This window comes from Arvicola amphibius, unplaced genomic scaffold (assembly GCF_903992535.2).
Source record: "Arvicola amphibius unplaced genomic scaffold, mArvAmp1.2, whole genome shotgun sequence".
NCBI lineage: Eukaryota > Metazoa > Chordata > Mammalia > Rodentia > Cricetidae > Arvicola > Arvicola amphibius.
Genome location: NW_024582180.1, coordinates 29,043 through 41,886, shown reverse-complemented (window position 1 = coordinate 41,886; position 12,844 = coordinate 29,043). Strand labels below are relative to the sequence as shown.

The 12,844-nt window shown below is 46.8% G+C and overlaps 1 protein-coding gene across 1 annotated transcript; it reads left to right on the top strand.

Annotated features, from left to right (window-relative positions):
* Positions 1 to 545: 545 nt before the first annotated feature.
* Positions 546 to 12,571, top strand: LOC119805717 (phospholipid phosphatase 4-like). Its single transcript, XM_042054398.1, has 3 exons — positions 546 to 696; positions 823 to 993; positions 12,372 to 12,571. The coding sequence occupies exons 1-3, from the start codon at positions 546 to 548 to the stop codon at positions 12,569 to 12,571; spliced, it is 522 nt and encodes a 173-aa protein (XP_041910332.1).
* Positions 12,572 to 12,844: the final 273 nt, after the last annotated feature.

Sequence of the window (12,844 nt, the reverse complement as noted above, 5' to 3'; positions counted from 1 at the left end):
ACACATTTCCTCCAACAAAGCCACACTGACTCCAGCAAAGCCACACCTCCTAATAGTGCCTCTCCCTTTGGGGACCATGTTCTTTCAAACCACATACCCCATGAGAGCAGAGATGGTATCCTGGGCATCTTTTTCTTCCCTCATGGAGCATGTGTCTGCCTAGCATATATCGGATAGCTGTTCTAGCCAACTTTTCTGTGCTGTGATAAATCACTTAAAACAAAAAGCAACTCAGGGAGTAAAAGGTTTATCTCACCTTATAGCTTACAGGCCATTACTGAGGAAAGCCAAGGCAGGAACTTAAAGCAAGACTCTGATTTTTGGCTTGCCCATGTTCAGCTACCTTGCTTAAATAGCCCAGGCTCTCATGCCTAGGGATGATTCTGCCCACAGTGGGCTGAGACCACCCACCTCAATTAGCAATCAAGAAACTGCCCTATAGACATCTGGTGAAGGCAGTTTCTTAACTGAGGTTTCATTTCCCAGATGTGCCAAGTTGACAACGAAGACCCATTGAATCACCCGAGTCATTAAACCTTTGTTGAATGGATGAGCGAGATGAGCGAGATGAGCGAGCAAGTGAGAGAGATAATGATGACACAAAGTTAACTCTGGGCACACGCAGGCCTGAAGGGTCGCTCTCATGGTTGAAAGTTTATTCTAGAATGATTGTGGCAGAACAGATTTGGCTGAAAGGTGCCTGGTTCCTCTTGGCCTTGGCCTTGGCCTTGACCCTGGGGCATGAAGATGGCAGACAGGAAGGCTGCCAAGTTCTTGCTACTCACACCTGCTAGGGTAACGTCTGCTTTTTCTCTTCGGCAGTTGCCTTCTCGGGCCTCGGTTTCACAACATTCTATCTGGCTGGCAAGCTGCACTGCTTCACGGAGAGTGGGCGGGGGAAGAGCTGGCGGCTTTGTGCTGCCATCTTGCCCTTGTACTGCGCCATGATGATCGCCCTATCGCGCATGTGTGACTACAAGCATCACTGGCAAGGTGAGTCCCCGACCAGTCCTCAGAGTGGCCCCCCTCTCCCTCCAGGGATGGGTGTTGGACAGTCACTGAGCTGGAAAGAGCTGAGTCGTTACTGTCAGAAGCCAGACTAAATGTGGTCATAAAAGACATGGGCCTCTTTAAGTGTGTCCTGGCATTCATCTTGGCCCTGCTGAGTTTTTTCCTTCTTGCTTGTTCTCAAGAAGACTTTGCTCAAGTCCTACCAGGATATCAGGTCTTCAGTGTGGCCACCCTGGCCTCCGGCCCAAATGTGAGTTCTCTGCTTGATTGGTCTCCAGACTCACTGCCAAGTTGTTTTTGGCTCCTTCTCCATTGTAAATCCAGTCCCCGAGGGCTTATTTCTCACCACAGAGGCAGTGCCAAAGGGTATGTCCAGTCCAGGGTTCCAACTTCACCAATAATTTTAATAGCTGCCACAAGGCTGGAATAAGGCTTACCTCTATTGCAGGCTGGAGTGAGATTTCCCTTCCTCAAGGCTGGGGTGAGACTTAGCATTTGACACAGTTGTACTGAGGCTTGTCTCTATCACAAGGCCAGGGCAAGGCTTGCCTCTGCTGTAAGACTGACCTGAGACTTACTCTGTATCAAGGCAAGACTTCAATCACAATGCAGGGGTGAGGCTTGCCTCTGTCTCAAGGCAGGGGTGAAGCTTACTTCTATGTGTCAGTCCTAGGATATTCATTAAAACTTAAATCGTAAGCAAGTGAGGGGTTTGTTTCGGGAATGCGACTGACCCCACCATGTCTCTGTCAATAAACTGCAGCTCACAGCTGTCCTGAAAGAGAATTGCCACCTGCCATAAGAGACAGGGAACAGACACAGAGGTGAGAGCCCGACAGCCACAGTCTTGTGGCTTCCAGGGACAGCAGCATCTATGGTGTGGCTTCCTGAAATGGCATCCTCAGACCACCCTGACCAGTCTCACCGGTATCCCATCAGTCCTGAGTGAGATTCTGGGAGTAGGATGCAGTGTGATGTCGCATCCAGGAGTCTGACAAAGGGGCATGTCCCTTCTGGTCACTTCTGAGAGTCACCTACAGTAAGGAGACAGTTTCTCCCGCTCCCTCCCAGCTTCTGGTCTACTCCCCACCCTCCTGGAGCCCATGTCTTGGGAGTCATGTACCTGAAATGGTATTTTGGAGTTAGAAGGTGCAGGGTGTGGGGAAGAGATGCTGGAGCACAGTTTACATGGGGGATGCATCATCATCCCACGCCCCTGGATGGAGGAGGTAAGGAAAGGACCACAGAGCCGTAGCTGCAGCTCTCCCTGCTTCTCACTGAGTTGAGTGAAGTGCTTGCTGTCCTGAAAACCACATTACAAGAAGGAGGGAGGGACAGAGTCCTGAGCCAACAGCAACCGAGGCACGTCTTCACGCAACGCTGGCTCTAGCCATGTTTTTCTACCACCTCTGTTGCCAATGGGCTTAGGACATTCCCCTGCAACAACAGTGGACCAAACAGCCTTGTGTGAATTGTGTCTCCTGTTTCTCAGGGAACTCCACTTTCTTCTTTGACCATAGAATGAGAATATCTGAATATTTCACAGTGTCATGTCGTAGACTGAATGAAATAACGAACCCAATGTCATTGGCACTATGCCAACCGTTTCTCTGTTGCCTTGCTCACTGTTACTGAGGATATGCAGGGTTTCCTAAACAGCTGCCATGGTGTCAGGTGTATTCTCCCGTTATAATCGGATCAAAAGCCACTGATACAGAGTTGCCACCCTTATCTGACCATTTTGGATTGGGGAAACAGTGAAGAACGTCAAGGGGCTAGAGATGTCACTCATTGCTAGAATGCTTGCCTAATGTGTGAAGTACTGGGCTCCATCCCCAGCACTACATAGATTGGGTAGAGTGGTGTACACTTAGGATTCTAGCACTAGCGAGGAGGAGGCAGGATGACTTGAGGTTCAAGGTCATCCTGGACTGCACAATGAGGTTATCCTGAGATATATGAGTCCCTGTCCCAAAATTTAAAGAGTCTCGGAATTGAGAATTGATGTTTTCCCCCTTCATCTTTGCATGATCTTATACTGATGGCATAAGATGTAAGGTGTGCCCCTCTTCAACCTTCTCTGACCCTGGCCTGGCTTGTTGCCTTTCTCTCTGTGGCTAAATAATGTAATCATGGGGAAAGAATGAGAGATTGTATTTATTCAATGCTCATTTGTGTGGGGAGAAATGGAGGTGGCCTCTGAGGTTTGGGGCTTGGCAAACACATAGCAGCAAGGCCTTTGATTGCAGTGTGGGTGGATGTTGGAGGCGGGAGGCTTGATTGAGACAGATTGCTTGTTTCTCTGTGGCGAACTGAGCTGCCCAGTGATGGTAGGTGGGGGCCGTCAATCAAGGTGAAAATCCATGTGGAATCCCATAGACATCAGCAAAGCCCAAGCCCTTCTCATTATTAATGTGAGTGAACAGCATCACTATTATGAGGTTTTATGACTCCATTTCAGTGTGATTTAAGCAATGATATCAGATACAGAAATACAACTGATTACTTCATCACATATTCATAGCTAATCAATATCCCATAATCTCACATGGCTTGCTCTGTTAGTTATGATGATTGCTTTCTGTTATTTCAACCTCCCTAGTCCACTCTAAAGATACAAGTCTGCTTTTTTACTGAATGAGGGGACTATGGGGACCTAGGCTTAGATGGGACTACATGTAAAATATTTAGTGAAACTTCCCCAGAAAGAGAGCTGGTTGGATTGATATTAAAACTCTATGTGGCGGGTGCTCCCTTTGACTTTGTGCTAGGTTGGTGCCAGTGCAGAGCCCTATGCCTGGCAGCAAGGCTCACCTTTGTGCTTAAACCATGAACACAAAGCATTTAAACTCCAAAGTTTGTAGAATCACCACACTGGGGAAGATCCATGCAGAGAAGGACACAGCATGCCCTAAGCTTCTGCCTCTTCTCTCTCTTGTGGATTCTGTGGTTCCTGGCCAAGGAAGAACCATAGCTAGGATGGGTGTGAACATGTACTTTGCTTCATCCTGGGGTGTATTAGCACTCATGCAAGCTCAGGCACAGGCACACACAGGCACATGATGGGCATAGACACACATAGACACACACATAGACACACACACACACACAGGCATGTGCATGGGCACACACAGAGAGAAGTGGGGAGGGAGAGAAGAAGCAATCCTTTGATTTTCTAAATTAAGGGACTTGAAAGGGGTTCTTAGGACTGTATGGTTGTTCCCACCAGAAACCTTCCAGCTCAGGGCTGAACAGAATATGGCCCTGCGGCTCTCCCTCTAGTGTGCTCCATTCCAAGTGAATGCATCTTCTCTCCATTGGCTACCTGTGGGGCATGACTGAATTCCCAAAATTCAATGCTGTTTAGGAAGCTCAGGGTCCAGATGCCCATGGTGAGCATGTCTCTATTGGTGCACAGGAGAGTTAGTAGCAGTCTGAAGCACCATGGCACCCCTCCATCAATACAGAGCCCACCAGACAGGCAGAACATGGCCCACGGGAGTCTTCCTCTGCTGGGCCTTTTGCATCTTTCTGTACTTGGCTGGCCCATTGCCCAGTTTCCCCGAGAAAGGATGCTGCTTACTCCTGAGTTCCATGGACACCTTGCTTCCCTTTACTCAAGGAATTCTCTTTTCAGCTTCCTGTGGTTTCCTAGGAACTTCAATGTTCAAGATATTGCTAGAGTTTAATTCCTCTCTCCATGCTGGTCCATTGCTCTTGGCTAATCTTCATCTGTGCCCCTCAGCTGTGGCCAGTGAGCCTTTAGGACCATGGCTTTGTCTAGAAGTTCCTCCTCTGATGTTCTCTGTTCCTTCAGTATCAGAGCCCATACCCTGCAGTGACCTGCAGAGTCCCATCCTATAGGCCTGTGGCTTCTTGCTGTTTAGCTAACACTCCAGGCTTATCTCACCACATGGCCCTTGCACTGGCTTCTTCATGTACCTGCAATCCTTTCCCCCTTGATGCGGGCATGCAGTAATCCTTTGCCCTCCTAGCCATGCTCCACACATCACATTGGGGTGGACTTGACAACATCATTTCATTACATCAGAGCCCTCATATCCTGCCCCTCTACCCTGACTCATTTGCTACCTTCTAACAACTGATTTAGTGCATGGTGACAATTGTCTGTTCCTATTCACTAGAACAAGGTGGGGGAAGGAAGACTTTGTAGATCCTATATAGGCCTTATGTAGCTAAACCATTTCTGTGACAGTTATGTGAAAGCAGCTACAAATTATACGTAACTGAGCAGAATTGTGTCACTGACTGGCTCCCCCTGTTGATGGAGCGGCAGGGCTGCGTCCCGCCACCAGGCTAGCTTTACTCCCCAAATAATTACACGGAAACTGTATTCATTTAAACACTGCTTGGCCCATTAGTTTCAGCCTCTTATTGGCTAATTCCCACATCTTGACTAACCCATATTTAGTAATCTGTGTAGCACCACGAGGTGGTGGCTTACCAGAAGAGATCGTAACCTGCATCCGACTCAGAGAAGAGAGGCATGGTGACTGCCTATGGCGATTGCCTGAAGCGTCTGTCTGACTCTGCTTTCTTTCTCCCACAATTCTGTTCTGTCTACTCCACCTACCTATGTTCTGACCTATCAGGCCAAGCAGTTTTCTTTATTAATTAACCAATAAAACAACAGATATACAGATGACCCTCCTCCATCATCCCCCAACATAGGCGGGATGTTTGCATGTCTCATGCTATCTTCTGATGAAGCTCCTTAGACTTTCAAGAGCAAACATCTAAACAGCAGGGGTTTAGAAGGACAGCAGTACATTGTCTTACTGTATATTGTGCTACTATTCTGGAGGCTGGACAAGAGACCGTCAGGACAACACTCCTGGAAACCTTCAGGAGGTAAGCTGGAGCATCATGAACTTAGCTTGCTTTACCTTGTAGGACAATATTGCAAGCAGTAGCTGAGTAGCTGACACCGTCAGTGCCAGAAACAGTTCCCTCTCCAGAGGATGCCAGCTTGCTAGGCTCCAGTGTCCTTGTGGGACTTTATGCTTGGCTAGCTTCCGTCACTCCCTTGGCTTAACTAAGAGGTTTTGCATCAGAAACTGGTATTTCTGGGATGTGGCAGGTGACACAGATGCTCTGAGTTTTTCTGAGCACATCCAACTAATTTTAATGCAATAATCCACATTTTCTGTAAGTTCTTTCCTTTTCCTTTTAAAAGTAAAAAGATTTAAATTTGCATTTTAAATATTCATTCAGTCATGCCTCCTTGTGCTTTTGGGCTCAGTAAGGCAGTATGGCCACCATGCCTCCAGCCTCCAGTGTACTAGGTATGTTGGTGTTATATAAATTCTTTTCTAGAAACTATGTCACAAAAGCAGGAATTTCACTAGACAGAGAATCACTGGAAAGAATAAAAAGAACAAACAAACAAAACTATCACACGTAATTGTTGAGTTTTCCGGAGTTGAATTTTGCCTGAGTGTCCTGGGTCATAAAGCCCAAGACATATAAAGTCCCAAGTCAAGTGAACTCAATGATGTTGAGTGTTGCCATGGTGACAGGAATGAATGTGCTCTTCCTGGAGACCTGCCAACACAAATAGGAAACCCTTGTTCATGTTGCTGTTTTATTGGAGCAGGTGAACATAGCTTGGCATGTTGGTTGTGGAAGACCTAGTGAGGTCATTTCCTGTCCTTTGACCTCAGAAGATGAGGATGAGTTTGTGCCCATCTTAAAGGCAAAGATTTATTCTCTGGTTGCTGGATTCTAAGTCACAGTTTCTGGTCCCATTGAAAACCGTCTAGTGTTGGTTTCCTCCCTCTGTTTCTATAAAGAAAGGCTTCATTGAGCTCTAATTTGGCACCGTAAAGCTCTCCCCTTGGAAGACACAGTGCAGTGGGTTTTATCTGCATATTCAGAATAGTGCAGCCACCATAATTCTACTATAGCAGTCAGCATCCCCTGCTCCTGGCAACACTGATCGACTATCTGTCTCTGGGTTTGCCTGTTTTAGGAACATGGCCTTTTGTCTTTAGTGGTGTTGACAGTTTGGTGTATCTTGTAGGTGGTGTTCAGTGTATCTGTTTTGCCAAACACTTGCAGAATAGAAACTGAACTCCGAGACTCCGAGGCAGTGCACATGAACAAGCTGTTTAGGATCCTAGGCACCATCTAGTAGTAGGCAGACAGCCTTGGAAGTGGGGTACCAAACAGGATGGAAGGGAAGAGGTTGCGGGCTTCACGGATTTTGCCCCAGAGGGAAGTGAAACTGTGATCCATGCTGAGGGCTCATCAGAGCTGTAGAAGAATGTGAGAAATATTCTTCACCCAACCTGATTGGTGGCCTTATGTCCTACATCCCTTATATTAGGTGATCCTCCCATCAATTTCTCAGTTGGACAAGCCTTTTTTCTTCCTTTCTTGGCAGCTGTATGCATTTCTTTCCTTCCTAGAAAACTACAGGAGCCTTTCTCTCCTCTGCTTCCCCTTCATAATGTCTCAGTCATACCCTCAGCCCAACCCTGTGCTCTGGGTTACCCAGGCCAGCTCTCAGTCCCCCACACTTATCATTCACCGTACTTAATCACTGCTACAACTCACTGTTAAGCCATCATTACATAGTGTCTGTCTTGTCCCTTGGAACTGTAAACTCTGGGTAGCAGGGTTGCCTATGCTTCCTTTAGCCTGAGGTGTGAAGTCTAACTTCAATGCCTAACACCTGACACACACACACAATACACACGTGTCTTGAGAGACTGACAGCAGTACTAAATAAGGAGACAGAAACATTTGGATGCCAGGGACATGGAGATCCATTCATTTCTTAATTTGAGTCTTTCAGAAACATCGCTACCATTCTTGGGGTGGTCAATCCCAAATGAGTTTTCTCTCAATGAAGACCCACATGCCCCTTGCCTGATATCTGTCAACAGGATGTGTGTAGATTGATTAAAACAGCAGTAGCCCGCTTGAACCCTTGATGCCAAGCTCCCTCATAAAGCAGGTTATTTCTTGTTTACATCTTGTTAATACACACAGCCGTGATAACTGCTTGAAAGTGGCTTGGATAAGATTCTGTCTTGTCCCTGTTACTTCCCACCCAGCGTTTCATTTGTTCTACCAAATGGGAAATAGTTTGGTCTGATATCAATCACCCTTTCCTTGCACGTTGCTACATTAATGATCCCAGGAAGCGTATGCCTAGAATTGTTAGGTGTCTTCAGTCAGTGACCCTCCTCTTGAAATGCTGAGCCATGGAGAAGCCAGGTGGTATCATTTGCAGATTTAGCTCTGTGGTCCGTGTGATAGTCAGTGGCTCAAATGCAGGTCAGGTTTTGTGGTTTATTTTAGATGGTTATAAAAGTAACACCCTGTGGGACTGTTCCCTGGGCTCGGACAAGACAATAAAATGAGATAAGAGTGTAGCTCAGAAAACCTTGAACTAGAAAAGGCTGTAATGTGTTTTATGGACTGGTGTCCATAGATTACATGAAGAAGCTCTTCATTTGGGCTGCTGTTTCAATCTATGAAGCTAACTGTGCCTTGAAGACCCATTCAAGAATTCATAGTATATACATTGCTTTACAGGTTCTTGGGTGATTCATTTAAAATTCTATAAAAGGCTGGTGAGATGGCTCAGTGGGTAAAGGCACCTGAAGTCAGGGTTGCTACTTAAGTTTTTTCCTCTAGAACACCCATGGCGGGAGGAAAGAAACAACTCCTCCAAGTTTTCCTCTAACTTTTATACACACACACACACACACACACACACAATTCATTAATCTTTTGTTAAAAAGAATACTGCATTTAAAAATAAGATGAAATGCTATGAAAACATGCCCACGTTCCTGAGGTTACAATTCTGGACTCTTGGCTTCCTGTGTGGGAAGAAAGATGAAGGAGAATCAAAAAATCCCCATAAGTTACTGGAGTAAGATGTGAGAGGAACAGGATGAGGACAGCTGCCTTTAGGTCCTTTTGTGACATGCCCTGTATTATCTACTTTAATAATAGTAGCGAGAAATTGTTGTCATGGTCAATGAGGAGAATTCTGAGACCTCATCTCCATCTGAGAGAGAAGGAAGCCAAGACTCAGGGAGGTGAAGTGATTCACCTTGGCACAGGCTTGTAGTGTTTTAACCAGAGATCTCACCTCAAGGACATTCTTTGTTCGGGGTATGAGTAGATGACGGGTGTGTTACCATGTCCCAGGTGAACCTACTGGGCCCTGAGGATGGATGAGGATGGGCTACTTCCTGAAGCTCCTGGTCTCCTAATTCTACCAGTATCTGTAAGACCACCACTTCCCATCTTGATGGCTGTTCATCAGGGCCAAGCAGAGACTCATATGTGTTCCTGGCCTTTATGTCAGATCACTCTTACACAGGAAGGCCTCTTCATGGCCATGTGCTTTCTCCATGCTCAGATATAACCATCAGGATGACAGAAGATGGGGACGAGGGACTCATGTAAAGATACACAGGACAGACATCAAATCTCACCTTTGACCTCCCTCAACAATTTTAATTCTGCTCTGAGCAGCAAGATGTTGGCCAAGTGTTGAAGGAGTCAGCACCAACAAGACACACAACCCTTGTCCGCATAGAATTCTAAACCTGGTGTTAGCCATCCACAGTTGCAAAGTTTGCCGTTATTTACCACTGGAATTAATCACACAGGAGTCGGGAAGGGTTGCTAGTGTGTGTACCAGGGCTTTGTCGTAGAAGGATAACGAGGTAGGTGTTGAAGCAGGAGAGGGAGCAAGAAGGATCCTTTTGAGCCCAGGATGGAAACTACATGTGTGTAACCAAGAAATAAGCAGGTACAGGCAGAAAGATTGTGAGTGAAGAGAACATGACTGGAGTATGTGACAGCCATGTGAGCAACTTTGGTTGACGCCGGGCCTTCTTGGTTTGTGAGAGCAGTGGCAGGTCCACCGAGCAGAAGCACAGCTCCATCTATTCACACATGAAGGAGGATCAGCAGCTGTTGTGTCCAGACTCTAGACTCTGGCCATTAGAGCAGCAGCTGGACATTGGGCTACATGCCCTTGACATCCGTGCTCTATCATGGAAAGCACTCTTACCTATACTTGGTTTTTTTTTCTATTTTACTATTGTAGATCAATAAAATTACATGTACAAAATCACTAAATTTATTTGGAAAAACGTTAAAGTGTATGTTTGAGGAGATTATGTTTGTCTATTAGCCTACTGTCAATTTTGACAGTTGTAGTTGTTGGTTCTATGGAGGATAGTGGCCTACAAAACTTTGTGCCCACTAAAAATTCTGTTAGGCATTTGCTCAGTAGGTAAGGTATTTACTGACAAGCCTATTGGCTATTATCCTCAGATCCTACATGGTGGAAGGCGAGAACAGAACTCCTAAAAGTTGTCTTCAGACACACAGTAGCCATGGTGTGCGTGTGGACCCATGCACGCGTGTATATTTATGCACTGAATACACTTAAGATGGGAAATCTTTCAAATTATTCTGATAGCTCAGGTAGAGCCTAACACTTCTAACAAGACCAGCAATGACCGGTATTGCACACACAGCTACTCACTGAGCAGTTCATTGTCTGGAAAGATGCAAGGCTTTGACAACAACTCAGTATGGCCTCACAGGAAGCAACAGGCAAGTAGCTTGACTTTAGCTGAGGGGGATGCACAGTGTCTGACATCCTAAGAAGTGGGAAACAGGTATTCCTTGTTTGACCCAGAGTGGACATAGCCTTTATCCCACAGGCCTGTTACATTGTGAAGGCTGAGACCTCAGAAAGTCACGAGGTTATCCATGAATAGACCTGTAAAGGTTTACAGGGCCCCTGTACCAGCATAGACTACAGACTCAGGGTAACAGTGTTCCGGCCTTCCATGTCCTTGCTCAGTTTTATCTGTCTGCTTGATACAGCCTAGAGTCACCTGAAAAGGCCATCTAAAGTTAAAGGATTCACCAGATCAGATTGACCTGTATTCATATGTATTCAGGGACCATCTTGATCGTCAACTGATGTAGAAGGGCCCAGCCCACTTTGGGTGACATAATCCCCTTGGCACGTAATCCTGGACTGTATAAGAAAGCTTGCCAAGCGTAGGTCTTTGATTGAGCCACCCATGTTCCTCCATGGTTTCTGCTTCAAGTTCCTCCCATGGCTTCCCTTGAGGGTGGACTGAAATGCGAAGCTGAATCAACCTTTTCCTCCCCTGCGTTGCTCTTGGCTGTGGGACTTGCCACAGCAATGGAATTCAGTGGGAATGCTGGGGGGAAACGGAGGTGCTTCCAACTATCTATAGGAAGTTGGCGTGACCTAGCAAGATAACTGGCATGTGGGCAATGACAGCTGAGCCTGGCAGTGACGACGGCGTGAGTTCCAGAGGTCTCTTACTGTGGGAGGTTCTTACTGTGTTAGGATGTTTATAGTCTGTAGAGACCGTTTGGGCATGTGTGACGCACACTGAGGGTTGATGGGCAGGCCGTGTTCATGGGGTCTCTCCTGAACTCCTGGATACTCTGTTTGGTAAAGGAGTCTGTCTTTGCCTACGGGTGAGTCATCCTGCTTCATCTGCCCTCAGCCATCACCCCTTCCTCTCAGTGATCCCTGCAGCTCACTGGAGGGATCCAGCTCCTTTGTCCAGAGCTCTAAAGAGTTTGCCAAGTCTCAAGGGCTGCTAAAGGATTTATTCCCATATGCCTCTGAGGGGTTATTTCATCGCTGAGAAACCCCTTCCTGTAAGGCACAGACTGGAACGCCTGCTGAGCTCTTGTAGCTCACCAGCAAGATTGAAAGACTCTAGCAAGACTTGCCTAGGAAAACTAAATGTCAGCCCCTGCGGGTGTTCAGATGTGAGAGAGATGTCTAGGACCTCTTCTTCTACTCTGAAAAATCTAGAATGCCAGTCTGAGCTCTTGCAATGCTAGGGCGTGAGTTAAAAGGGCAGGGGTGGGGCACAGAGTCAAGTCCTTGATTTTTAAAAAAGTATTTATGTGCGTGGGGGTGGGGCAGGGCGATGCATATCTAAGTCAGAGAATGACTTTGTGGAATCTGTTTTCTCTGTCTACCTTCCTGAAGGTTAGACTGGAATTTAGGTCGTCAGGCTCCTCAACAATGTTTTCCATGCTGAGCCATTTCAGTAGTCTTGAGCCCTTGTGTTTTAGCATTTAAGTGCTAGAAACGACGGCAGTTCGGAAGAGACTACAACAGTTTACACCTTCAGCAAGGGTCCTTTCCTTTGGTCTTCCAGGGGTGGGGAGTGGAGGTTGGGTAGAGAGACTGAAAGCAACCCATCATTTAGGGCAAGTGGGAAAAGAACTTTCTGGATATCTGGGCTGCTCATATGAAGGAAGAATAACCGTCTTTCCCGCTTCTTCTCTCCCTCTAGATTCCTTTGTTGGAGGAGTGATTGGCCTCATTTTTGCCTATATTTGCTATAGACAACATTACCCTCCTCTGGCCAACATGGCATGTCACAAACCGTATGTCAGCCTCCGCGTGCCCACTTCACTGAAGAAGGAGGAGACGCCTACAGACGACAGTGCGCCCAGCTTGCCTCTGGAGGGCATCACCGAGGGCCCCGTATGATGGGCATCTAGGAAAGATGGACGCTGAGCCCCTGGCTCATTCTTCTACCCTGATGTCATAACACAGCGGAAAGGATTTTCTGCAATGTGATTCTCATCAGTTACTCTAAAGTCCCCTCAGCTTCCGTTCTGTGGATGGTGTTCCTGCCGCTCCCCATGTCTCCCTTCCACATTTTCAGTTCGTAAAGTCGGGGACGCGGGAACCAGTCTCTGAGAGATCCACGCACCAGGAAAGGCAGATGCGAGGGTGGGGTGAGCATGCTTGCTCATCCAG